This window comes from Eumetopias jubatus, unplaced genomic scaffold (assembly GCF_037043125.1).
Source record: "Eumetopias jubatus isolate StellerSeaLion01/CBP00866 unplaced genomic scaffold, mEumJub1_p1.0 scaffold_9, whole genome shotgun sequence".
In the NCBI taxonomy this organism is placed as follows: domain Eukaryota; kingdom Metazoa; phylum Chordata; class Mammalia; order Carnivora; family Otariidae; genus Eumetopias; species Eumetopias jubatus.
This window is the reverse complement of record NW_028274815.1, coordinates 101,955,118-101,980,098: the sequence shown is the minus strand read 5'-3', so window position 1 is coordinate 101,980,098 and position 24,981 is coordinate 101,955,118. Positions and strand designations below refer to the sequence as shown.

General features: G+C 44.9%; 1 protein-coding gene across 2 annotated transcripts in view; it reads left to right on the top strand.

Annotated features, from left to right (window-relative positions):
• Nucleotides 1-24,981, top strand: part of ISM1 (isthmin 1) — a 72,253-nt gene that overhangs the window by 24,256 nt on the left and 23,016 nt on the right. For both annotated transcript variants that reach the window (XM_088026247.1, XM_028113021.2), the window contains exon 2: nucleotides 21,768-22,007. In XM_088026247.1, the coding sequence (XP_087882373.1) occupies nucleotides 21,768-22,007 (240 nt within the window). The remainder of the gene's footprint in view (nucleotides 1-21,767; nucleotides 22,008-24,981) is intronic.

Genomic DNA, 24,981 nt, shown 5'->3' with positions numbered 1-24,981 from the left:
AGTAGGTTACTTGCTCCATCCCACACTCAAAGAAAGGGGATTGCAGGAAAGTGTGAACTGCAGGAGATTCGACCATTGAGGACCCTTCCGAAGCTGCCTTCTGTACTTGGCTCCACATGTAAATGGGTCCCTGCCCATTCTGATTTGTCCCAGTGGACCATTCCCCTTCCCTGTCTGGTGTGGTGAACTGGGTCCTTACTTCCTAGATCTCCTTATTTTTAATTCTGGTTTCTCTTGTCTATTTAAAATAGAATACATTAATTTCCTTAAAAATGATTGCCCTCTCTTGCTTAAGAATCTCCAGAAGCTCCTCCTATTGCTTGCCTCAGAACAGGTATCAAGGAACTGCATATCTGGAATTAATCAAATTTTCTCACCCTTTGCTTTATAGGCTGTATTTGCAACCAAATTGGACTCTTATTTCTCCTTGTGCCCTCTCCATGCTCTTTTGCCTCTCTGCTCAGACCATTCGCTTGGCTAATACTGCCTTGCTCCCTCTTTCCAGCTACGAAAATTCTGGACAAGTCGCAAAAGTTTTTTCTATGAACTGTCAACGTGGAAACGGGCCATTTCTGAACCCTTATGGCATTGTGCATCCACTAAGTGATGACTCCATCATTCCTCATATATAATTATCTGAGGATTTTAAACATCCCCACTCCCCCTCTGCCTGCCAAAACAGAGTAAGGGTCTTGGGAGCAGAGATAGTAGCTGCTCCTCTTTTCTACCCCACGGCACATGGTGTAACCCCTGAATATATACAGCTCATGTTCAGTAAAATGTGCTCTGTCAGTTAGTACTGTGCTTCCCAAAATGCTTTCACTAGATTTGGGAAGACAGAGCAGACATTCTTATATTCATTTTAGAGATGAGAAAACTGACCTCCTTGCTGACAGCTGACCATGATTAGATTCTTGAGTTCCAACACCCTGACCTATAAGAAGGAAGTGACTAATTAGGGCTTCTCCATTCATATCTTACTTTTTGTTTTAAATGTAAAACTGCTTAACTTGACCTGATTTTTTAGTGGAATGATTCACAGTCATTAAACAACCCCTGCATTGTAATAAATGTTCTACTCTTTTGATTTTTTTTTAACCGTCTCAGGGCAAAAGAGGGAGTAGAACAGAGATTTGTTTAAGAAGTAAATAAATAAAAGACCATCAGGGGCAGGAGGGGGGCCCAAATCTGCAATTTTTGCTCCTCTGTGAATTAACCTTTTCAACTTACCAAAAAAAGCAGCAGCAGGAAGCATTGTGCTATTAAATGTCACCTTGTGTGTGTGTGTGTGTGTGTGTGTGTTGCTATCCCCTGATTCACTTCTGACCATGTGATGAAGTAAGTTATCATGTAGCTTGTAGCCTACACAGGTCAAGAGGTTTCTAGTGACCCAGGACACTTTCACCAGATGCCTTGGTTGGAACCACAGGCATTTCTGTCAGGAAAGTGGTGTATGTGGTGTGTGTGCGTGTGTGTATGCACGCGCGCGCGCACGTGCGCACGAGTGTGTGCACGCCTCAGAGGAGGAGGAGCAACTTAAAAGAGAGACTCAGGCATGAGGGGTAATTATTTCTCAAAACCCACTGTCCAAACCTCTGTAGACCATATTCTGAATTCAAAATGATTTTCAGCCAAGCTATGTTTGCACCTGGGAACTGTGAACAGTCTTGAAAGCTTCATAAAGGAGATGTAACTTGACCATGACAGGAAGTGACTTACAGCCCCAGAGGCTCAGATATACTGACAGAAGGTAGTGAAGTAGGGAAGAATTATGGTTTTCAAAAAGTCGGATCTTGGTTTCTTTTTTATCTCAGTAGGATGCCTGTGTCCTCGAATAAAGCCCTCTAACCTCAGTGCAAACGTGATGTTCTTGCAACAGGCCTTGTCTGAATCCCTTACTTTAGGGAGTCTGATACTGAGGAAAGTCAGAATTTCCTCTATGGCTTGTCTATGCTGCATCAGTATTGTGGTTTCCAAATACTGTCTGAACCTGATTTCCCAAGTGCCAGGTGGGCCATGCAGTTGATGGCGACAGCAAAAGGTGCTGAAGGAATTAGCTACTGGGTTACTGGAGGCTAAGGCCGCAGTGCCCCATTCATATTAGTAAGTTTCTTTGTGCATGAATTGTCAGAAGCCTTTATTCTCTAGCATTTAATCCCTTGATTCTCCTTCAAGAACATTTCTTGTTTCTCCACTTGAATTAGCAGCCTGATGTCCAGCAGCAGGTGATCATCCAAAAAGCTGAGTGTGACCTGCCCATAGTTGGTGGTGCGTGAACTGACTCAGAGAGGCCGTGATCAACTGGAAAATTTGATATAATTTTGACAAGCTGGTGGGCCATTCATCTTAGCAGTGAAGTGTCTACACTCCGTAGGAAGCTATTTTTTTTATGTAACATTTTGCCTGACATAGTGCTTCAGGGTCAATCTCAGACGGGTCTTAGGTTTAGCCAAAGCACGCTTCATCATTTCCCAGCAGGTGACTTCATAATACGTGAGGCCATTGAACTTTACCACTTGAGCCAGGTCCCTTAACACAAATTTCTACCAATGTTCCTCTCATGTTCCCTAGGATGAATTTTGCTTCTCCTTTCAGCCCACGTCTTTCCCCTTCCTGCCCCCTGATCCCCGTGTTAGAGTGACAACTTCAGAGATCCTGAAGGGATGTCTCATGATGGCTTTGATGCCATTCCTCTGATCCTACAAGATGTTTGGGAGTGGGGGAAAGTGGAATAAATATATTTTTATCTACAAAGCATAGTACTGGCTTTGGATTTACCATGAAGATACAACTGGGAGACAGGGTGAAAGTATATGATATAAGGAAGAGAGGTGATAAACACAAAACTGGTAGAAAGGGCTGTTATTTCTGAAGTTGCTTATATAGGAGAGAAAGCTGTTTGTATTTGGGTGAGATTGGCTACACACCATGGCCCCAAGTACGTGTGGTCAGCACACGAACCCTGGAAAGAATCTGACTTTGCCTTTATCCAAATATTAGTCATTGCTGGGTGGATTTTTGTAGGATGGTTTTTTGAAAAGATAAATAAAATGAGGACACAAAGACCTGGAAGAAAAGCCAAGTCTTGCAGGGAACAGGGCTCCTAATGATCTTCCACTTCCATCAAGAGGTACAGAAACAGGCATGAGTGAGGGCCAGGGGTGAACCTGTCCATTTCACAGGTGGACCAGGACTTGGGGGCTGGTGCAGCCAGTCCAGGCCCCAGGGCCTCCTGCTTCCTCATCTCTGGTTCTGCTCTGCCTCCAGACGGAAAGCCAGAGCAGGCCAACTTGAATCTCTCCATGCCCTGAGTGGATGGATGGGGCAGGACCACACGGAGTCCATTCTTCTCCAGCAAAGCCGTGATGCGTTCCAGGCAAAAACCCAATCTGGGATGTTTTGGCCCAAAGGAAACATTTACAACCAAATTATACACCTTGGAAAATAAATGAGCTTTCATTTTGGAAGGATACCCTGCCAGGCTCTTTATTATTTGCACCACAATCATAAAGTTGGTTTTAATCTCTATAGTGGAATGCCGCTGGGTTGGCCAACTGGCAGGCTCTGGCGGTTTGAGCGGGGACCACTTCAGCCTTAAGAACGCACAACGGGAAGCAGGGGAAGTCCTTCTTCTGCAACATTTTTCTCAGGATCCATCATTTGGGTTTTGGGTGTTTTTTTTTTTATTTTGTTTTGTTTCTTCTGGCACATTCATTGCAACTTCAAAGCAGACTTCTTTTTTCTTTCTCTTTTCTTGTATTCTCATTTTTGAACATTCCAGGGGCCTTCCAGAAAAAGAGTTAATGTAATGTTTCCTTCCTAAATTGATGAAAATCCAGGAGTAGGTCCAAGAAAGGCTATAATGGATTTCCATTGATTGCTTGAAGGGGAACTGGATATAAAAAACTCAGAACAGAGAGAAAGGGCTTATCAAGCAAGTTCTCCTTTTCTACCTTAACAAAGACATTGGGTGATTTAAACCTGCTGGGAATCTGCTCCCAGGATTTATGCCACTAAATGACCTTGTAGATACGGCAGCCAAGAGCCTTAGAGTTTCTGGGATGGCCTGGGTCTCATATATTTTACACCATTATCAGATTATGTGCTGGCTAATGTGTTCTGATTTAGGGTTTGGAATAGGAGGTGTTCCAGTGTTTAAAAATGTGGCTAGTACTTGTAGTCAGGAAACTCCCCTAGGAGCTACACAGAATTTTGCACTTGTTTGGAAGACATTAGGATGAAGTCCTGTGGACACATGGAGCTTCAGAATGCAGAGTGGGAGCTGCTAGAATGAGCAATAAGCAACGCTTTGGTGCTCTTAGATTGGGCAAATCATGGCAGCGCAGCTAAGAATCCTAAGTGATTCCCAAATTTGGCGGCACCACGGAAACTCCGAGATCTTTGAAAAGTACTGGTGCCTGGGTCCTTTTCCAGACACCCTGATTTAAATGGTTTGGGGTGTGACCTGGGCATCGGGAGGTGCAGCAAAGTTTGGGAACCCCTGCTGGAAACTATACACTCCATGAAAGCAAGAATGGTGTCTGTCTTCTAATCATTGTATTCCCAGTGCTTGGGATAGAGTAATTGGCCCTCAATAATTACATGTTGAGTGAGCAAATGAATAAAAGTCCTGAAGTTCATCTGCCCACACACCATTCGAAATGAATCCCAGCAGCTCTTAAATATTTGAGGTGGTTTAGGGTGGAGTGAGGGTTAAGTTCTGGGTCTTCCTTGCCCCCATCTATTTTATCCTCTGTCTCTCTTTTTAAAACATCCTGAGAATGATTTTATAAGCTCTTCCTAGGTTACTTTTCATCTTCATGGCATGGCAGTGTCCCAGCTGAGGACCATTGATTGCTTTGTATTTTCTATAAGTCAGGAATTTATACCTGGGGTATCCTGCACCTTGGGTTTCCCTGTCCCTCCCTGTGATACCTTAATTATCCAGAAATGGATCAACCCAGGTCTTGGCCAGCGAATTCACAGGGGCTTCTCTCACCCGCTTTTAATGCACAGTTCTTGTTCTCTCGTTCTGACTCTGAAGGCTTCTACTACGCACTGTGCCTTCGTCCCACCTCACCCCCTCCCACAGACACCAAATCCTGGCAGTGGATAAGTCAACTTCCATTGTAAAAATGTTTATGGAGACTGTCAGTTCTTAACCTTAAAACTGAACCATGCTGTTTGTATTTTTCCAAGTGATGGAGAGTGTGAAGGACTAATGAAAATGGAGCGTGAAGAGATCAAACATGCGTCGTGGAATCTTTGTTCAAGACCTAGGACGGGAGCAATTCCCTTGGGGAGGGGCAGGACTGCCAGGGAACTGGATCCTCTATTAGTTGGGCTTGAGGCCTGAGATCCCGGCCAGGGAGTGAGGGAACCAGCAGTGGTGTGTGGGAGGGAGGGGTCATAAGATGCTTTCTTTTTCTTCTGAAAAGCAAGAAACTGATTTCCTTTGGTCAGAGAATGAACAGACCCACTTGTAACAAACTCTATCTTCTGACTTCTAGAGCCTGCTTTCAAAAGTCAGGATGTTGAAAGTCATGCGTAAGTTATGGAACCGGGCATGTGGGAGAAGTTTCTGTGTACTGTGTGCCTTTTCTGTAGACCGCTGGGGAGGGCGAGCATTTAACTGACTACTCATGATTTGGTTAAAAATGGATTTTTCTCTACCTAAAAACCAGTCTTTCCATCTGCAGACGTGGGGAGTGAAGGGGAGAGTCTAAGCTGAAGCCGACAAATGGCATTTTAACAGAATGAGGTATAAATTTGCTGGAGGAGAGGAAATCTCTGGTTGCTGCACGAACCCTTTCCAGAACCCCCTGTGGGGGTTGTCTGAAGACAGCATTCTCTTGGGTTGGATTCATCCATCAGGCTTCTGTTTTCCAGAAGGTCTCCCTGGGAGAATAAGGAGCAAGTGTGCAGGGGAGCTGGTGAAGGAATGCTCCTTGGGGGTGTTTCCCTTTGGAATGGGGCACATTTTCATGGTGACTGCTGAGGATAGGCTGGGAACAGATAGATTTGCTTCTTCAACTTCATACCTGAGTCATTCTTTAATTTCCTGAAAAATTGTGAGTTAGCTGTTGGACAGTTTGGAATTTAACCTTGATGATGGGTTTGCTGTGTGGAGCTTTTAGGGCAGTGGGGAGCTCTCAGGTTTGAAAAGGAGCCACCTCCAAACCATGGTAATAGGCACTTGGCATTTGGGGTGCCTGAAGGAAGCTCTCAGTCTAATTCTCTCCTCTGTCTTCTGCCTTCTTTCTTCCCTCTTTTCTTGTATACTGATTGATAATTTCTCTTTGACCTTCCTGAGGGCCTCCTCGTGGGCCTTGTTGAATCTGCTAGCCCTCTGAGCTAGCAAAATTTATCTAGTAGCCAGTCAGGGCCCAAGCCTGTCTCTCCCCATGGACCCACATAGCTTATTCAGAGATAGATACACGGTGAAGGGGATGTCAGTTAGAAACCCTTTGCTGCCCCATTCGGGACACTTACTACCTAAGCGAGCAGGACAAGGCTAGAATATATTGATGCTGGGGATAAGTGGGAAGCAAGTCAAATCTTATAGTACACCCTCCACCTTCGAAGTTCTACCTTTTCACCCCGTGTCTTGGTTTCTAATGTCACCTGACTCAGCAACAGCTTCCTTCACCCCGGGACTCAGGAGGATGAGGAGGTCTGCCCTGGACTTCCTCACTGGGGGGTTGTGGAGGGGGACATCCCTGAGGAGTGGGTGACAGCTCAGAGGGTCTCCCCAGGCTGGACTGGATGCCTTGGGGCTAATTTGCTATTCACCTGATTACATTTCCCCAGTAAAAATACACCAACCATTTGAGAGCCCTTCATTTCCTGAAAGTTTTTCCCTTTGCTAAAGTGACTATCAGAATAATAGCTCCGTAACTACTGCTCCGCTACCTGTTCCTCATATTTTCCTGGTTAGAGCCAAGGATCTCAGATGTTAGCCTGCATCCGAATTACTGGAAGGGCTGGTTAAAACACAAACTGCTGGGCCCCACCCCAGAGACTGATTCTGCAGGGTGGGGCCTGAGAATCAGCATTTTTCCAAGTTAACACGTAGTGCTGATGCTGGGGACCACACTTTGAGTACAAGTAAGTTAAAGTGATAACTCAGCTTATTACCAGCTTTCCGTGAGCTTGGTGAACACATGTATACACTTATGTATCCATATGTATAAATATGTGCATCTGCAAATCAATATGTATCTCGACATACATATGTATCATCTTTGGATTCTTATTTGACATTGAAGAGAAGCAAGTAGATTTGGAAAATGTTCAGAATCAGAACTGAATGTACCTGGGCTCCTACCCCTCATCTCCTTCAGAGTCTTCTTTCTGTCCCTGCTTCCCAAGCCCCTCCTGCCCCATGTTGCTGGTACACTCGCTGGGTGTTGAATGGTGAATCGGTCATGCCCAGGTGGCTGTCCCCTTTGGTCCCTCCAGTGCAGTCTCTACATTCTCTGGGCAGAGGGTAAAGCTGGGCACTGCTCCTGATGTCACTGGGAGGCAGGTGCCTCTGCCATGTCATGCTGGGCAGAACTTGGGGTCGCCTCACAAGTGGAGACCAAGCCAGGAACTGAGGCAGGGAGAACTTTCCCCACCTTTGCCAGAGCCTCTGTTCATTCCCCCACATCCCAGGACCCTAACATGTTTTCAGGGAGGTGGGGTGATTCAGCTGTGCCCACGCCTATGGGGCTTTGAAATCCTGTTCATTCATACATCCATCTATCCTTCCATCCACTTATTCAAAGGGTATTTAGCAGGTCCAGATTTTTTGATGAGACGGCAACTCAAAAGGGTAAGGCTAACTTTTTGTGCTTCCATTGTGGAAAACTGTGGTGGACAAGAGCAACACCATGGAAGCAGTCAATTCAATAGGAAGCCCCAGCTAGACCCTTTATGAGCCGAGCGACTTTGGTGACATTCTCCGTTCAGTTTTCTCATCTGTACAGTAGAGGTGGTGTGCTTGTACCCATCTGATGCGGAGCTTTGGGAGGCACTGAGTTGATGCATGATGAGTGTTCGGACAAGACTAGCACAGAGAAGACATTTCTGAAAAGGTGCCAGAGGTGGAGGAGTGCTTACAACTAGGGAAGGTAGGAGCTGAGTGGGGAAACATTCAAGAGAAAAGACAGATACCTCGGAGTACTAGAAAGGCTAATGAGAAAAAGGAATAATGAAGAGGAGAAGAAGAGACCTGTGTTTACTACAGAGATGCTCCCCATTTGACAGATGAGAAAATTGAGCCACAGGGAAGCAACGTTGGCAAGGTGAAGCCCCTCTTTTTTCAAAAACTGGATTTCCCTGTACCCTTTATTGTTCAGAAAATAGCAGTGATATGGAAGTGTGGCATCTTTAAGAAATATTCGTGATCTTGCCAATTGCCATTGCTCTAGGATTCCTTCTCTGTTTTCTTTTCTTTTGGATTTTTGGTAGTTATATAAGTTCTGCATCTAAGTAACATACACACCAAAGGGAGCACAAATCACAGTGCACAGCTCAATCAATTTTCACAAAGTGAACATACTGCGTGACCAGCTCCCAGACCAAGAAACAGAGCATGGCTGGTGCCCCCAAAACCCAAGGGCTCCCTTCTTGTCACTAGCACCCCCAGAGTCACCGCTGTCCTAACTTGTAACAGCTCTGGTTCATTCTGCTTGCTTTTAAGCTTTGTATAAATAGAATCATATGTTTTATGTTCTTTGGTATCTGACTTCCTTTGTTCGCTATCATGTTTGTGAGATTCATCAATGTTCTTGGAGGTGGATGTACTTTGTTCATTCTCCTTGCTCCATAGGGTTTCATTCTGTAACTATTTTATGCCTGCATTTTACTTATACATTCTCCTATAGATGGCCAGCCATTGGGCCCCTGGTACTTTCAAAGGTCACCCCAGACTTTTAGCAGGCATGAGGAAGAATGTGATGGCACCAAATGCTAATCTCCAAAGCAACACATGTTTGAGGCCAGGCTCTTTGTGACCTATTTTGTCTGTTCTTTGCCTCTTCTGGCCCTCTGAATAGCTGTCACAATGTTTGCATGAAGTACTATGCGCCATTCCATTCTCTTTTTTTTTTTTTTTTTTTTTTTAGAGGAGAGTGGGGCGGGAAGAGGGAAAGGGAGAGAATCTTAAGCAGACTCCCCACTGAGTGCAGAGCCTAATGTGGGGGGCCGATCCCAGGATCCTGAGATCATGACCTGAGCCAAAACCGAGACTCGGATGCTTTACCAACTGAGCGACCCAGGCACCCCCATGTGCCATTCCATTCTTACTTCATCCCTTCTCTCTCTCTCTCCCTCTCTCTCTCTCTCTATATATATACACATATATATAGATAGATTTTTTATTTATGAATATATATATATATTTAAATATATACTTTGTTTAGTAGGGGGAATCCTGGACTCATTTTCCTAGGAAACCTCATATTAGCCCATTCATTCCCAACTTGTGCAGGGTGACTATATATATATTTATTTATAAATATAAATTATATATATAATATATAAGTATATATTGCACGTGTTAGTGTATAAAATCAGACTGCCCAAGTGAAGAGGCATTGGGCTAGTATAAGTTTTCCTAAGAAAATGAGTCCAGGACTCCCCCACCAAAGGAAATGGGGGAGCAGAGTTGAGGATGAAATCAACAGTGTGCTGCAGGCTAGTATTCTTGAGCCATCCCCCTTGGAACTGCTACCCCTCGTTACCCCTGGACAGGAGCTGCAGTCGCGGGAGGATGGGGACTTCAAGGGGCTGCAGACCCTCTTAGCCTCAAGACCACCTCCAGGGGAGGAATTAGGACAGCAGGGCACAGTGGTAGGAACAGGGCTGTGGAGGCTACTTACTAGCTAGGGACCTCTCTGACTCACCTTCCCCATCTCTGGAATAGGGGTACTCATGTCTACCTCAAATGGATGTTGTGAAGGTTCGATTTAATGTCCAGTGCCTGGCACGAGTGATCCCGTGGTTTTCCCAGACATGTCCTGTGTGCCCTATATCTTCTCTTTCTGTCTCTAGACCCAGCGTTTGCCCTTCTCCATCCTAACTGGGCCTTGGGTACTTGATCTATATGTATTACATCAACAGGCTCCCTTGCTCTAGGGCAACAGAAGAAGGGAAGAAGAGAGGGAGGTGGCAGTATTTAGCAAGCCTCTTCTGCCCCCACACACCCACACACCACGCTCCTCCTCCCACTTTGGATAATGGTAACTTCTCCCTTTCCTTGCCTCTTCAGGCCTGGGGCTATAAGATCGCCCTGGCTTTACTGGGCCTGGGTACTGCAGTATCATTGGCGGTTTCCAGCGTCTTTGATCAGACATCTGTAAATTGTTCCTTTATTAAACTCTCCCTGGCCACCCAGTACCTCAGTGCCATCCATTTCCTGCCCAGATTCAGAGTGATACATCCTAATACCATGGTATTTATACTGGGGAGGGTAGTAAACCTGTAAGCATGTTCTCTGTTGCAAACCGCCCCTCTTCATGACCACCCCCAGAAAGCAAGCTTCTGAGAGCCTTGCTGTCCTCTTTTCTTGAACTTCACCTCACTGAATGAATTCTATTGGGAGAATTATCTTTGTCAAGAACAGCATTGGGGGTTGCCTTGTTTCCCTAGGGTTAGAGTAGGAAATTGTATGGGTGCATGGAGGTAATAAAACGGTTGAAAGTAGTGTGGGTTCCCACTGGCACATGGCCTTTCACCCTCCCTCCACGCCCCTTCATCAGAGGAGAAACCCCAAGAGAAGTCCTGTTCACAAACCATGCTTCTCCACACTCATTTCAGCTTGCTGCTGCATGGGACCTGTATGCAGATAGGGGTCTTTTAGAGAAAATAAAAGAACATAATATGGTGCTGTGAAAGATTCAGTACATGCTGACTTGAAGTCATTAGTAAGAGTCTGGATCATTTTACTTCCTTACATTGAAAGCTTCCACTCCTAAGGAATTTCCCACTTCTACCTTGCATCTTATATGTGTGTAAGCATTTTTTAACTTCCCCAGTGGAGTCTGAAGTCCTTGAAGAAAAAACACTGTCCAAATATGATTTTCATGATGTTAAAAACATGAGTCTGATACAAATATGAAAGGAATACATATCAAAAATTAATTTAATTAATAAGGGAACTAAGATGCTAACGCCAGGTCAGAGGACTTGAGGAACACATATTTAAAACATACCTTAACAAAATCATAAGGATGTAAATTTGTAAGTTAGAAATAAAACTGATTAATGTCCTATAGGGCAATAAAACAGTAAGTTTTCAGTTATTGTTTCTTTTTTTCCTTAGTTTTATTGATATACAATTGCCATATAATGTTGCATAAGTTTAGAGTGCACAACATAATGATTTGACATATGAATATATTGTGAAATGATCACCACAATAAGTTTGGTTAATATCCATCACCTTACAGAGTTACATGTTTCTTATGATGAGAATTTTTAGGGAATTATTTCTACCAGGTCAAAAAAAAAAAAAGAGGGGCACCCAGGTGGCTCAGTCATTAGGCGTCTGCCTTCGGCTTGGGTCGTGATCCCAGGGTCCTGGGATCGAGCCCCGCATCGGGCTCCCTGCTCCGTGGGAAGCCTGCTTCTCCCTCTCCCACCCCCCTGCTTGTGTTCCCTCTCTCGCTGTGGCTCTCTGTCAAATAAATAAATAAAATCTTAAAAAAAAACTACTTATATTTCTACAGGATGAAAATGTACAGGTTAGCATGTAACATTTAGTCTGGGCCCTAATCAGTAGTAAACAATAGGTGAAACAAAGCTACCTTCTCCTGGAGAACTAGAAAATCTTGAAGAGGACTGTTGTCCTAAGGCCTGGTATGAATTGAGAGACCTGCAGACATCCTCTTGCTTTATTTCTAAGCTTTGGATAATTTGTCCTTCACAAGCGATGCGCCATTGAACTGTCTCACCCTCCGCAGAGCACCTGGCACAAAGTAGGTGCCCAGGAAGTGTTCGCTGAGCGAATCTAAGAAAGGAACAAACACCCTGACCATTTATAAAGAAAGGTTAGCCAAGCTAAGCCGAGGGACCATAATCGCCTGGTCTACCAGCTATCCACGTAGGGATCAAACAGTTTCCCTGGGAGAACAGACCAGTCCAAATAAGAACAATCTGTATGGGCAGGTGGGGAAGGGAGCCAGTCCTGGTCTCTGCACGTCAGACTGCAGTTGGTCTATGATGGCTCTATAATTGTTTTATAGTGTCAGTAGGGGTTCCCTAATAAATGGGCATTTGCTAGTTTCTGGCAGCCCACAGAGCTGTACAGGTGCATCATGAAAGTGAGAGGGGAGAACTGTTAAATCTCAGGTCTGAATCTTTGAAAAACCGGCAATAGGGCTGTTAACAAAGCAGCACACATGATTGACGGAAGCGTAGGCAGGGGGTTGTTTTCCAACAGATTTCACCCAGCTTGGCAGTTAGCAGGTGGAGAAGGGGAAGGTGTTCTAGCAATTGAAGATAGTAGTTACATTTTCGATATTTAGACATCAGGTTTTTTGTTTCATCTGCCCACCTTCAATTTGATGTTTTCAAGCATTTGGCATAACTTTTTTTTTTTTTTTTGCATTGTTGGAAAATATTTTTCTTCAGGACTAGTGTCTCCTGAGGACTCTGTTCCTAGGATGTCAGAACTGGATAGATGGAGGGTTTTTTTTTTTTTTTTTGCAGTTCCCACTCTACCTCACCATGCCCATTTTACAGAAGAAATAACTGAGCCCTGAATTATTTAGCTTTTGCTGTATAACAAGCCACTCTGAATTCATTAGCTTAAAACGATAAACACTGATTCTTTTCCATGAGTCTGTGGGTCAGCTCAGTGGCTTTTCTAGTCTGGGTTGACTCAGCTAGGGCTGGGTGGTCTAGGATGATCTCCATTTGAGTGGCTCGTCATTGGCTGGCTGATTGAGGGGATTGCTCCATTCCACGTGTGTCTCATCATCCAACAGATTAGCCCAGGCCTCTTCACACAGTGGTCCTGGGATTACAAAGAGCAGCAAAAGTAGACAAGCCCCAGTACACAAGTACTTTTCATTGGCCAAGCACAATGACAGTGTGGGAAGCAGCTACCCAAAGCATGGACATTAAGAGAGTATTTGTAGGCATTTTTGCAAACCATAGACACAAAGGTATAGTAACCCGCCTAAGCTTACAAAACTAGATAGGGGCAATGCTAGGACATAGAACCAGGTCTCGTACCTCCTGGCCCAGGCCCCTTCCACAGTGCCATGAACCCTTTTCCAGGATTTCAAGGTAAAGGTCCAGTTCCCTTTAAAACTTATTTTGGAGGTACTTGGAACAGAGATTTATGGTAGGGTTCAGTGAAGGGTCTTGACTTGGGGTGTTGAAAGAAATCCATCTTCTTGATTAAAATAATAATCTGGGCAAGGGTCACCAGGGTCACTCCCACCCCAGGCCAGCGTCTGGGGGTCTGCCATCTAATGCTCTTTGGTTCTGCCTCTCAACAGCCGAACACCAGCCTTGACCTGGGCCTTGGAAACCCCCCATTCCATGCATCTCCTTGTCCTGTTTGACACCCTCCCACTCTGGTCAAGGGAAGACTTAGATAGTTGGGCCATTAAGGCATGTTAATAATCTGGTGCCTCTTCAAATCAGGTCCTGGAGGATGGGTCCTGGACAGCTCCCCCTCTGTTTTCTTTGCTACAAATGGAGAAATCACGACTTGAAAAGCCCTCAGTAATCCAGACTCATGAAATATTTGCTCAAAATTTGACATGGAGGGGAGGCTAAGCCCCACATGGCCAAAGGGCCCCCTGGTGGCCGCCCTTGGCCTGTTCTCTACAGCCCTGAGAAGGTTAGCTCTGCCCTCAAACTCAGACAGCCCTCTCGGCAGACAAAATCTCCCTGTATCTTATTCTTGAGGAGCATTTGTCTCACACCAAAAGGGACTCATCAAAGTGTGCCTTCTAGGCAGGTCCACCATTCCCTCTGAGAAAGGTTCTGGAAAATACAATTTCTCCATCCCCTTACATTTGCAGAGATATTTTAGATGATGAATGAAGGTTTCTTTTGGCCAAATTGGCTTCCGACCCTTGAGCTCTACATCTTACATTTTTTCTTAGACTTGAAAGAATAATTTGTGTTTCACTTCTATTCATTCTTTAGCCTCACAGGACATAAAGGAAATGGGTCCCTGATAGTTCCCACTTGAACAATCACAAATAACACACACATTTCCAAGATCAAAGCTGTTTATAGCAGTATCGGAGACAAGCCAGTGGGCTATTGACTTCCATTTTGTCAGTCAGGCCCAAGAGCCTTCCATTAAGGAAGAAGCACAGGAGTGGGTGGCCCACCATAGTGGCCCCTTCCCCCAGGGAACCAGCTCCCTGCTCAAACGCAACTAGTTGACCATTCTTCATGTCTTCTAAGGCCTTGCCTGGGATCATCAGCAGGGTCATTCCCAAGCCCTAAAATAGACATTCTCGCGATACATTCTGCCACTGTAACGTAAGATTCCTCAGCCATTAGTCAGGCTTTCAACAGAAGGATCCATTCCCAATCGAGATGCCACACTCCTGCATTCTTGAAACATGATGTGCCTGTGTCACTCGCTCCCAGGGTCGTCTTCAAGCTGCTACAACAAAGATTGAAGCATATTTCTGGCCATTTCCCCTCTGCCAGGAAGTTGCCATTCCGTGCTTGCTCTTAAATAAAGCCACTGATATTGTCATGCTCCTGCTGCCTGGAGGGGAGCAATTACCATCACACCTGAACAGAGAGAGAGCAGAAGGTGGCCAGCCTTGTCATCTGCGTCTTCACCCGTGGGTCCTGCTTACTTCTTTCCGACACTTTGCAGACCAAGCCTCCACCACCCCCTACTGCCACTCCTATAATAGTCTCGATGCTGTCTGCCCGAACCCTAAGAGCAAGTGCACCCCCCTGAGAAAGCCGACTTCACTGCCTGAAACTCATTTTGTTTATTCTGTTTTCTCTTCCTAGAAGCGCTTGCTCCCCAATCATGTGTAAAGATAATCAGGGTGCCCTTTTGTTCTTTTAGCTCCCCAAATGGGGAAATTTTGCTCTTCCCTTTGAAATACCACCAGTGGCATTCTTGAACTTATTTTTAGATGCGTGGAAGTGTTCCAGACAAAAATCGATGCCTAGTGCAGATAAAGCTCTGAGTCCTGAGTGTGTTTATCATGGGTAGAAGAAAAACGGAGTGTTTTAATGTGAAAGGAGCATGGCCATATGCCTGGGTGCAGTATGGCTTCCTTTAATCTGGAAAAAGGAAACAAGCATTGTCGATAATAATATGCAGATGTCCAGCCCCAAATGAGGACATATTGCTAATTAGCTATATTGTTAGTATGTTTTAAGGAGAGAGGCTGCAGTGACATTAATTATAATCTCTGTTGTTTGTTGTTCAAAGTCTATGAGACCAAAAGCATTGCTAATAATATCTTCTTTAATATCTTCAATAGACGATTCCTAGATGTTTTTTTTCTTCAGAATCCCACATAAAAGCCACATTAGGGGTAATGAGGCCTGTAGCCTGAGCCTAATTAAAATGAAATCTAACTAGGCCCATAGCCATCATTATCATCAACTAGTACTTATTGGGTGCCCCCTGAGCTTGTGGGATTGGAGGGTGTGGGCTTTGAGATTGCAGATATGCTTGTGCTTTCCCCTCCAGAAATTTGCCATCCCGTCTGCCTCCAAGAAGTCTGCCTGGTTGTGTTAATCTGGGAATAGTTACCACAGCCTTGTAAAGAAAAAAAAAAAAAAAAGCACTAAAACTCTCCTAGCCAGCCACCAATTTGTGCCTCTTCTGGAGGTTCTGGAAATGGTCAGATAAGCCTTCCCCCCCCTCCCACATACCAGCCTTTAGTAGATGTTTGCAGAATAGGGCAGGTGCCTATTTGCAGACTGGGACAATGATGCTTAGCACACTTTTCCCAAAGGTAGACCCATCACCCATTTCCATGCCTTGATTGCCTCCCCGTGAGCTGATCACCCTCATTTGCCCTGTGTCCCCCCAAAAAACCTCCCCCTCTCCATCTGCCTATGCCAAATGGCCAGCTGGAATCTCTGAACATCGTGACCACTTTGACCTCGATGTGGCTGCGGCGACCCTTGCCAGTCACGAGGATAGCCAGAATGAGCAGCTCCCTGCCATGCAGTGGCTGGAGGCAGTGGTTGGGCCAGTGATGTCCTGGGAAGAAAGGATGCAGATGATAAAGCATCTGGCTTATCATCTTAGAAACTGTCCCCAGTCTACAGATGAGAGACATTTTTCTTCTCTGTTCATCTTGGTAGAGCCTTCCCAGGGGCATTCAGGACCAGCTGCTGAGAGCTGGGAGGAGGGAGGAGATCCCAGCACCCCATAGCTTCAGAAGCCTCCAGATGACCCAGAAAATGCCACCAGGGAAGTGGTGGCCTGGAGGAAAATCACAACACTATGACAGAAAGCTTTCAGACCAAAGGAGATCTCTGTGCTGGGCCTGATGTTTATATTCTTTAACTCCGTAATGTCTTACTAAGACCGCAGAGTGGCCCCACTCCATCCCAGCTCGGATGCCTTTTGGGTCTCTATGCCAGGCCCTGCCACGCCCTGGGGAGTCTGCACCCATTTGCTTTGCCAGGATTGTAGGGTCCGCTGGCCCACCCACCCCCACCCTGCTCTGTGCTCTGCACCTGCTTCACTTGCTTCACTTTTGCTTGCCTCTGCGGTCTCGGCTCAGACATTATTTCTTCAGGCAAACCTTTCTCTATTTTTAACACCAATGTTCCAAGTAACGAGTGTCATAATTCCTACCTCAAATGGTGACAGTATTTTTCATGCTTTCTCTTTTGTGTGTATCATCCTAAGTTCATGGATTTGCATGGATTTTATATGCAGTGGTGAACTACAAACTTTGTTTTGACACCCAAATTGTCTAATCTTTGTGCAGTGAGGACCCTTTAACCTGGCTCCTGTGTTCTTTTGGGAGGGCACCATTAACCACTAAAAGCTTCCTCATTTTTTGGCGCATCCAAGTATCCCAAACTCACCTATACTTCCCTGCCCAAGCTCTGGAATCAGTGGGCCGTTTGTCCAGGGGGCTCTGGTTTCTTTTCGTGAGGGCAAACCCCTTGAAATTTAATGATAGGATTTTAAGACAAATTAAAGGAAATATTACATTACACAGAGAGGAATACACTTGAGAAATGTAATATACAGATGCTGACACAATGAGAAAACTCTGTAAAGGTATGGGGAAGGGCATAGATAGCAGAGTGGGCATATGTAGCCTGGCTGCCACTGTGAAGTTCACCACGATGACTCACTAAATGCCCTGTTGGTACCTCTGTCCGCTGCCGATTGTGTACCTTGCACAGAACCGAGCACCCAGCTTTGAGTCCCTTCACTGAACAGGGCTTTTCCCTTTCCATTGGTAGTCACAGCTCTAATATTTGAGTCATAACAGGGAACGTTGCTACTGGTGCTGTAGCATTGTCAACGTTAACATTAATGCTCGGGGCTGTGGTAAAATAAGTTAAGAGGTCACCAGTCCAGGATTCCTATGATGGTTCTACCCTGCCATCTCGGACCCAGGCTCCCCTATCTTTCCGTTCAGCCATCTTTAGAGACTAGCCTTCAACCTCATGACTGCCAGCAGCCTCATTTCACTTGAAGCACTTGTATCTGCATTCCAGGTAGGAGAAAGTGTAAGAGAGAAAAGCAAAAGGTAAACCGCCTCCCAGTCGGCAGTTTCATCCAGCACCTTCCGCGTACATCTTATTGGGTGGAACTGCATCACATGGTCGCTCCTGGCTGCAGTGGTTGCCAGGAAATGTAGTTTTAGCCAGGTACAGTGCCACCTGACAGGAATACTGAGTAAAAACAAATGAATGAATGAATGAATGAATGAATAAATAAATAAATAAATAATAGAGGAATAGAATTGGGTAGGCAATTGCAAATATCCGCCACAATACTGCCATCTAAGGCAAAATACATGGCTCCCATTTTATTATTTTATCATAGTTGTTAACATTTTATTATTACTTTTTTCCCCCATTTTAGATAAGAACGGTAGTAAAATAACGGAGGGAAAGGACAGACTTTATGCACAAAGATGGGGAGCATCAAGTAGTAGCTATATAATTTGATCACTGTAGATCGCCTGCCTCAGCTGTTGAGCAGTGCATGTGTATAAACCATATAACAGCCTTAGGGCTTCGGTTCCTCTTTTTATTGGTAATCCCAGCTCCAGAGAGAACAGTGCGACCGGAGCTGCAGCACTGATTGAAGATCAGCTCAAAGACGCATTATGGGTAAAGAAATGTTTTCTCAAACTCAGCCGACCTCATGTCATGTGAATTTAGGCAAAATGATCCTGCAGCACCACAGAAAGCATGGTGATGTTTCCTTTCTTTAGCTCCTGGACTTGCACAAGATAATGCCTTAAAAAAGAGCATTTGCTTTTCTAAATAAAACACAAACTATTTAAAATCTTCATTTTGCAGTCCACCCTTCCTGAGAATCTTCACTCTGCTAGCATAACTTAAGTAGGACACTCAGCGGGTGAGCTCGTTGATAGAGATGGAGTGATGGCCATCAACCAAGACCTCCGGGGGGGGGGGGCGGGGCTGCTCTGCAAGGAAGACGGGCAGTGTGTTCCTGAGAAAAGATGAAGAAAAGGCTTTCTCCTGCATCGTTGGTGGATCCTGTTTGCTGCCTCCCACCCCAGATGTAAAACTGAGATTTTCAAAATAATGGTTACTTCCGAATCTTGTTATTGATTGAATAAAGTGGAGTTTCATTGTATATGAGGCATCGTAAGACATCCTTCTCTCCTCGGGCTTCCAGCTTCTGGAAATTTGGGGCCATGCCATTGCTGAGAGCCGAGGTTTCCAGTTCAATATGTTTTGATAAAGATGCAAGAGGAATTCAGATATTCGGAGACTGTCATTAGTGTTTCTTTATTACTTCTCATCTTCCAAATGCTTTATGAACACTAAGCTTGTTTGGAGCACGGGTCGGGGAATTGGGAAAAGATGGAGAAATGCCACAATTCTGTGCAGAACTCAAGCCAAAACATACTTTAGCCCCAGTCTATTCCCGGCAGAGAATCTTGTGGCCTGAGCTGACCAGCCAATTGCCCTAACTCCACACTTCTCTCTCTCGCTGTCTCTCTCTCTTTCTCTCTCTTTTTTCATGTATAGACACAACCCAACTGAGTTGTCTTGACCATCCTGCTGGGACAGCATGGGACTCCCCTTATTATCTGCTGTTTTACATGGAGGATCATTGAGCTACAGAGAGTTTAATGGGTTTTCTTGGTCCATGGCTGAGCCAGGATCACTCTGTGGTGGTATATCTCCTACCAAGAAATTCCCGGGTCAGACCCAAGAAATGAATCAGATTCAGTCCTTGGTTTCTGAGCCATCTAAACAAAATGCCAAATAGCATTTCCTATCTCTTCTCCTAAAATGTGAGTTTTAAGAGTAGAAAGTGTACTTCTTCACAGGGTAAAGGAAGGAGAGCTCCATTTTGAACTCAGTTAAGCAGTGTGTCCCAGTTACTACAACAAAGTTAGGGCTGGATATGCAGGCAATCCCTGAAGCAACTGGCACGCAAGCCTTGGTCCCCTTCTGAGAGTTATACTCACAAATCCTCTGCAAGAAATTCTCTATGAGAATCCAACTATGCTCACTAACACTGTTGGAGAAGTTTTAGGGTTAGGGATCCAGGAAGAAGAACAAGAGGACAATTGCCTTCAGTTCTCACTCCTTGGACTATGATAGAGAGATCTCTTATGTTGAGGGAAGACTTAGCATGCTCCTCTCTCTCTCTCTCCTTCCCCTGCTCTCCTTCCCTCCCCTCCCCCCCCCCCATTGTGCTGGACTCAGTCTCAGCATAATACATTTGGCCCTCATTGCATTGAGCAATGCCCGGGAATGCCAGGGCAACTCCCTTTACAAGGATGTGCCCGGAGACAAAACCATGGCAGAGAGGGGGCTGGAAAGGTGAACAAAGACACTGCCCTTGGCCACATTTCTTGAGCAAAAAAGGGAGGGCAAGCAAAAACATGATGACAAGCATTCAGGTTCTCCCCGCTGTGTAACTCTCTAACTGCATGTTTTAAAGAGGTGAGAGCAGACAGGGAAGGGTGCCCTGGACCCTTGCCAGAATCTCTGTCTGGGGAAGGGTCGGTGTGCAGCCTGGTGGTCCCTTGCCCTCTTGGCATATTCACCAAGGTGGTCTCTGCACCAGCACGTTTATTCCTCAGCTCCATTTCTGTTTAAACGATATAGGAAAGATCCATGCCTTCAGATTAGCTCTCTAAGAAGATATTTATCTGCTACATGTGTTTCATCCTCTGGCCGTTCTTGACCTTTGGTACTCAGAGTCGGGAGCATTTTGATACCAGATGTAACCCTTTGGCTAGGTCAAAGGCACCTCGGTGGGGCAGGGAGTGTGTGTGGAGACAGTGTGCTAGAATATACACTCCAAAACCCCAAAACATACCCAAGAATAACAAGAGCTTTAGCCACTGACCCAAACGCTGGTGAAATTCTATCTCTACCTCTCCCTCCACCAGTAAACATGAAAATGCTATTCCTGAAGGGATGGAGGAAGCCTCCAATGAGAAGTCCAGGGAGAACAAGAGGAGAAGGGTTGGTTTGGGAAAGAAGTCCAGCAACTTCTACACTCTTCAATCACTACAAAAATTTTACCCAAATGACAACTAGAGACATTTTTTTACTAGCTGGGAAAAACAACAGACTTGCACTTTTCTTTTCAGAATAAAGGTATTAAATTTCAAAATGCCTTCTTGTCACTTTTTCTTTGGCTATCCCCGTCTCTTCCTCCTCATCGCGCACCGTCTTCCCTCCTTCGCTCCATACCAGCCTCACTGGCCTTCTTTCTGTCCCACAAAGAGGCCAAGATCATCTCCAGCTCAGGACTGTCTTACTTGCTGTTTCCTCTGCGAGAATGTTCCTCCCCCAGATTGCAGCAGGTGTTCAGGTCTCGCCTTCCCAAATAAGTTTTCCCCAGAAACCTGTCCAATATTGTCCCTGGCCACTGTCCACCATGTTCTTTCTTCTTACCAGTCACCACTTTCTGATCTGATTTTATTTGTCATATTTATTATTTTGTTCCCTCAATTAGTGGTACACATTAAGAGAATAGGGCCCATGTCTTGTTCATGGCTCTATGTCCTGTGCCTAGAATGTGGTTGACACTTGATAACCGGATGGATGGATGGATGAATGGATGGATGGATGGATGGATGGATATAGTCAATGATTTGGCCCAAGTATTTTATCCAGTTTGGTCAGATCTTTTGTTCCATGGCCTGTACCAAAGAAACAAGCTCTGTACCCGGGGGCTATAACTAATGCCAGAGTGATTAATTAGTTGAAGCTATGAGAAGGAAACCATCATTTGATTCCAGTTCTGAATGAACACCTATTCTCCTTCACAATAGCACTTTCATGTTGATGTGCTTCAATGTATAATAAATATCCCATAACACCTTAGTCCTCTGAAAATTCCCGAGTAGCAGGCTGGGAAAAGTTTCCTGATGATTTGACTTTTTGAAGATGGAGTAACTAAACCAAGGGGAGTGAAGATGAATTGAGAATACCATTCTGGTTTAATTCCAGCCACGTGAATTGTCTTTGCTCTTGAATTTAATGGACTGTTAAGGGGGGTATTTTCAAATCATGCGCCTCCTATTTATTTGTCCGTTTGCTTGTTTGTTTGTTTGTTTGTTTGTTTGTTTTAGAATAACCTCCACATGGAAAGTGACTCTGCATCAGAAACGAGCTTTCCTTTCTCCAAAGAAGCAGCAGGGGAACATCTGGACCACCAGGCTGCACACCAACCCTTCCCCAGACAGCGATTCCGGCAAGAGCCTGGGCACCCTTCACTGCAAAGAGATGGCCCCAGATCCTTTCTCCTTGATCTACCAAACTTTCCAGACCTTTCCAAAGCTGACATCAATGGGCAGAATCCAAATATCCAGGTAACGCTCAAGAGTTGAAAGGTGGAAGAAAATGAAACAATCTTTTTGTGTCCTGATCTGATTCCAAAGCAACTACTACCTTACCTCACTTTTTTTCTTACCCCCTTATGAATCTGGTTAACAATCATATTATCTCTGTAAGAGCAGTGTTGTATTGCATCTGTGTGACACCCTTGATTGGGAGATGCTCCCTTATTTTATGCACCACTAAAAAAAGAAACACTGATAATTAAAGTAGGACACACCAATGATTACAACATATCCTGCTCTCAGAGATGTTGAAATGTAAAAACAAAGCAAAATTATATGCCCTGAAATTGATAAAATATCATAGCTGTAGAAAAGGGCCAATTTAACATGGAAAGTACACTCAGCCAAAGCATAGTATGATTTCAAAGGTACTCAGGAAGGCAAGCCCTCAAATATCTCTTAGCTTGCCTCAGACTCCTTCAGGAGGTGACAACACTTCAGTTGCTCTAAAATGTAAATGACTGATTCAAAAAGTTGAATGAGAGGAAGGGAGGTGAGAACAGAAGTTCCTAGGGGGGACATGAATCTGTACCGCTAAGATGGGCTGGGATGAAAGCTGAAAGAAATGGGAGGTTAGGGAAAAGGGTACGTGGGGTTAAAAATAACAACCCTCATCTATGCTGAAATAGACATGCTTTACAAAGCAAATGTTGATCTGATTTGACTCTTCCAGCACCCTCATGAAGGAGATGAAGCACAACGTCATTTTTCCATTATCAGTAAAGCAACAGGTACTCAGGAAGGTCCTATCTGGTTTGCCCAAGGTTACATGGCTAGTAAACAGTGGTTGGAGTTCAAATCTAGGCTCTTGGTCTCCTGAGAATACTCACCCTACCAATCCATGTTTCAGAGACAAAGTTTTGATTTTGATTTTTGCTTGTACTTCCTTCTGTGTCTTCCCAGAGATGGGGCCCATGACAGCCAAGGAAGGGGACTAGTCAACAAGGCAACCTCATCCCTGTTGTAGCTCCTGTCCTCATTTGCCTGCTTCCATACCCCTAAGCTTTGTTCTTGATTCTTTTCATTTGGGAAAGGGCAGCAGTTTCTTATTCTTCCTCTCTGCTTCAAATTCCAATTAGCTTACATGGCTGAAAGTTCCTGAACCTGACCTTAGAGCAATTGATCCTTAATTAAGTTAACTGTCCCTCTCTCAAGACTAACATTCTCTGCATGACACCATTTTAGATCAGATTTCCTTGGTCAGAGTTGTTCAGCTCGTCACACCAGTGTCATAGTGGCTAACAAATGTCACTGAGACTATACCCCAATTAGAATGTTGACCAGCCCCTACTGGGTGTAAACTGCTGTGTTAGGGTTATGGGAAAGTAAGAAGTGTACGACCTTCTCCATCCAGGAAATGACACAGGTTTGAAGGTCCCAGCTACCACCCAAGACAGTGCCAAAGGGAACATGGAGACAGAGGAGGAAAAATGCTATGTTCATTGTAAACAGGTCTGAATAGACAGGAAAAAGTAGGGCAGAATAATGTTGAGGGTCCAGAAATGAAAAATGTTCAGAGGTCACTCTTTGACGACCCATGAACAGAAATCACTGCATGCACCTGTTAACATTTCCAGGGAGGCTTGTATTGTTCTAATTGATTAATTGGAAAAACAGGCCACTGTTCTTTCTCCAGGAAGTGGTTACATGGCTCTCTGCTAAAGAACAAAGGATCCATTTGGGGGAGGTGCAGATTGGCAAAAAAAGGCACAGACATCTCCTTACCGTTACCCAACAGTGCTCCCCATTGGGTCTTTACCCACAGGAAATGATTTTTTTTTCCCTTGTTTATAGGTTTTATGGTTTCAGGACCAGGCCACCTTTACTCCAAGGGAGCTTAGGCCATGCCCAAAACAATTTTAGGCTTGTTGTGGCTCACATTTCCCCCCCCACAGGTGAGAAATGTCACTGTGGGGTTTAATGCTGAGGATTGAGCTGTTAATGTAGTAGATTTAAGAATTTCTCCTTTTTTTTTAAGATTTACTTATTTATTTGAGAAAGAGAGAGAGAAAGACACAGAGAGAGCACAAGCAGGGGGATAGGCAGAGGGAGAGGGAGAAGCAGACTCCCCGCTGAGCAGGGAGCCCCACATGGGGCTCGATCCCAGGACCTGGAGATCATGACCTGAGCCAAAGGCAGATGCTTAACTGTCTTGAGTCATCCAGGTGCCCCAGATTTAAGAATTTCTTACGTTAAGTTACAAGAAAATGCCTGGATACTGGGAACTGAAGGTTGCAGGGAGAGTGTCCTCTCATTGGAAAATTACTAAGTACATGGGGCTCTACCTAAGAACCAAATTTGGAGCAGAATTTCTCAGGATCCCCTGTCTCTCTCCTAGATAAATCCGTGAGTCTGGGAATCCCCAGACCTCACTTGGGCCTTTTTAAAACATGAACCTAAATGTCAGGGAAGAACAGTGGTTGAGATCCTTAGACCCAGGAAACCCAGATTCCTTTTCCAAACAGAAGGACAGGGCAACCGTGAAGTGCTAAGCCCTCTACAGCTCACACGATGGATCAATCTGTGATTGAGGTCAGTAAAGCACCCAGGGTCCCAATTCATTTTAAATCATCCTCATCTATGTTGTTTAGCTGGATGGGAAGTGAAGAATGCTCTGGAACAGTTCCACCTGGCTTCCTGAGGGCGAGGGGCTATTGGAGTTGGTGGATGTGGAGAGAACTAGAATGAGCCAAAGGGGCAGAGAATAAATGGAGGTGAGTTATGAGAAGGCCACACACGAGAGTCTGGCAAAGCTTCTTAAACTTTTATAAAAGGCAGCTTCCCTCTGCACTGTCACGAAGGTATGATTGCAGAGATGGTACAGGTGGAAATTCTTTGCCTTGTCCCCTCTGAGACCCCAAGGCACATGTTTACATAGACTTACAACAGGGGCAAAGTAACAATCAGTGCTTTGTTTTCACTCTATCTTACCATCACCCCAGCA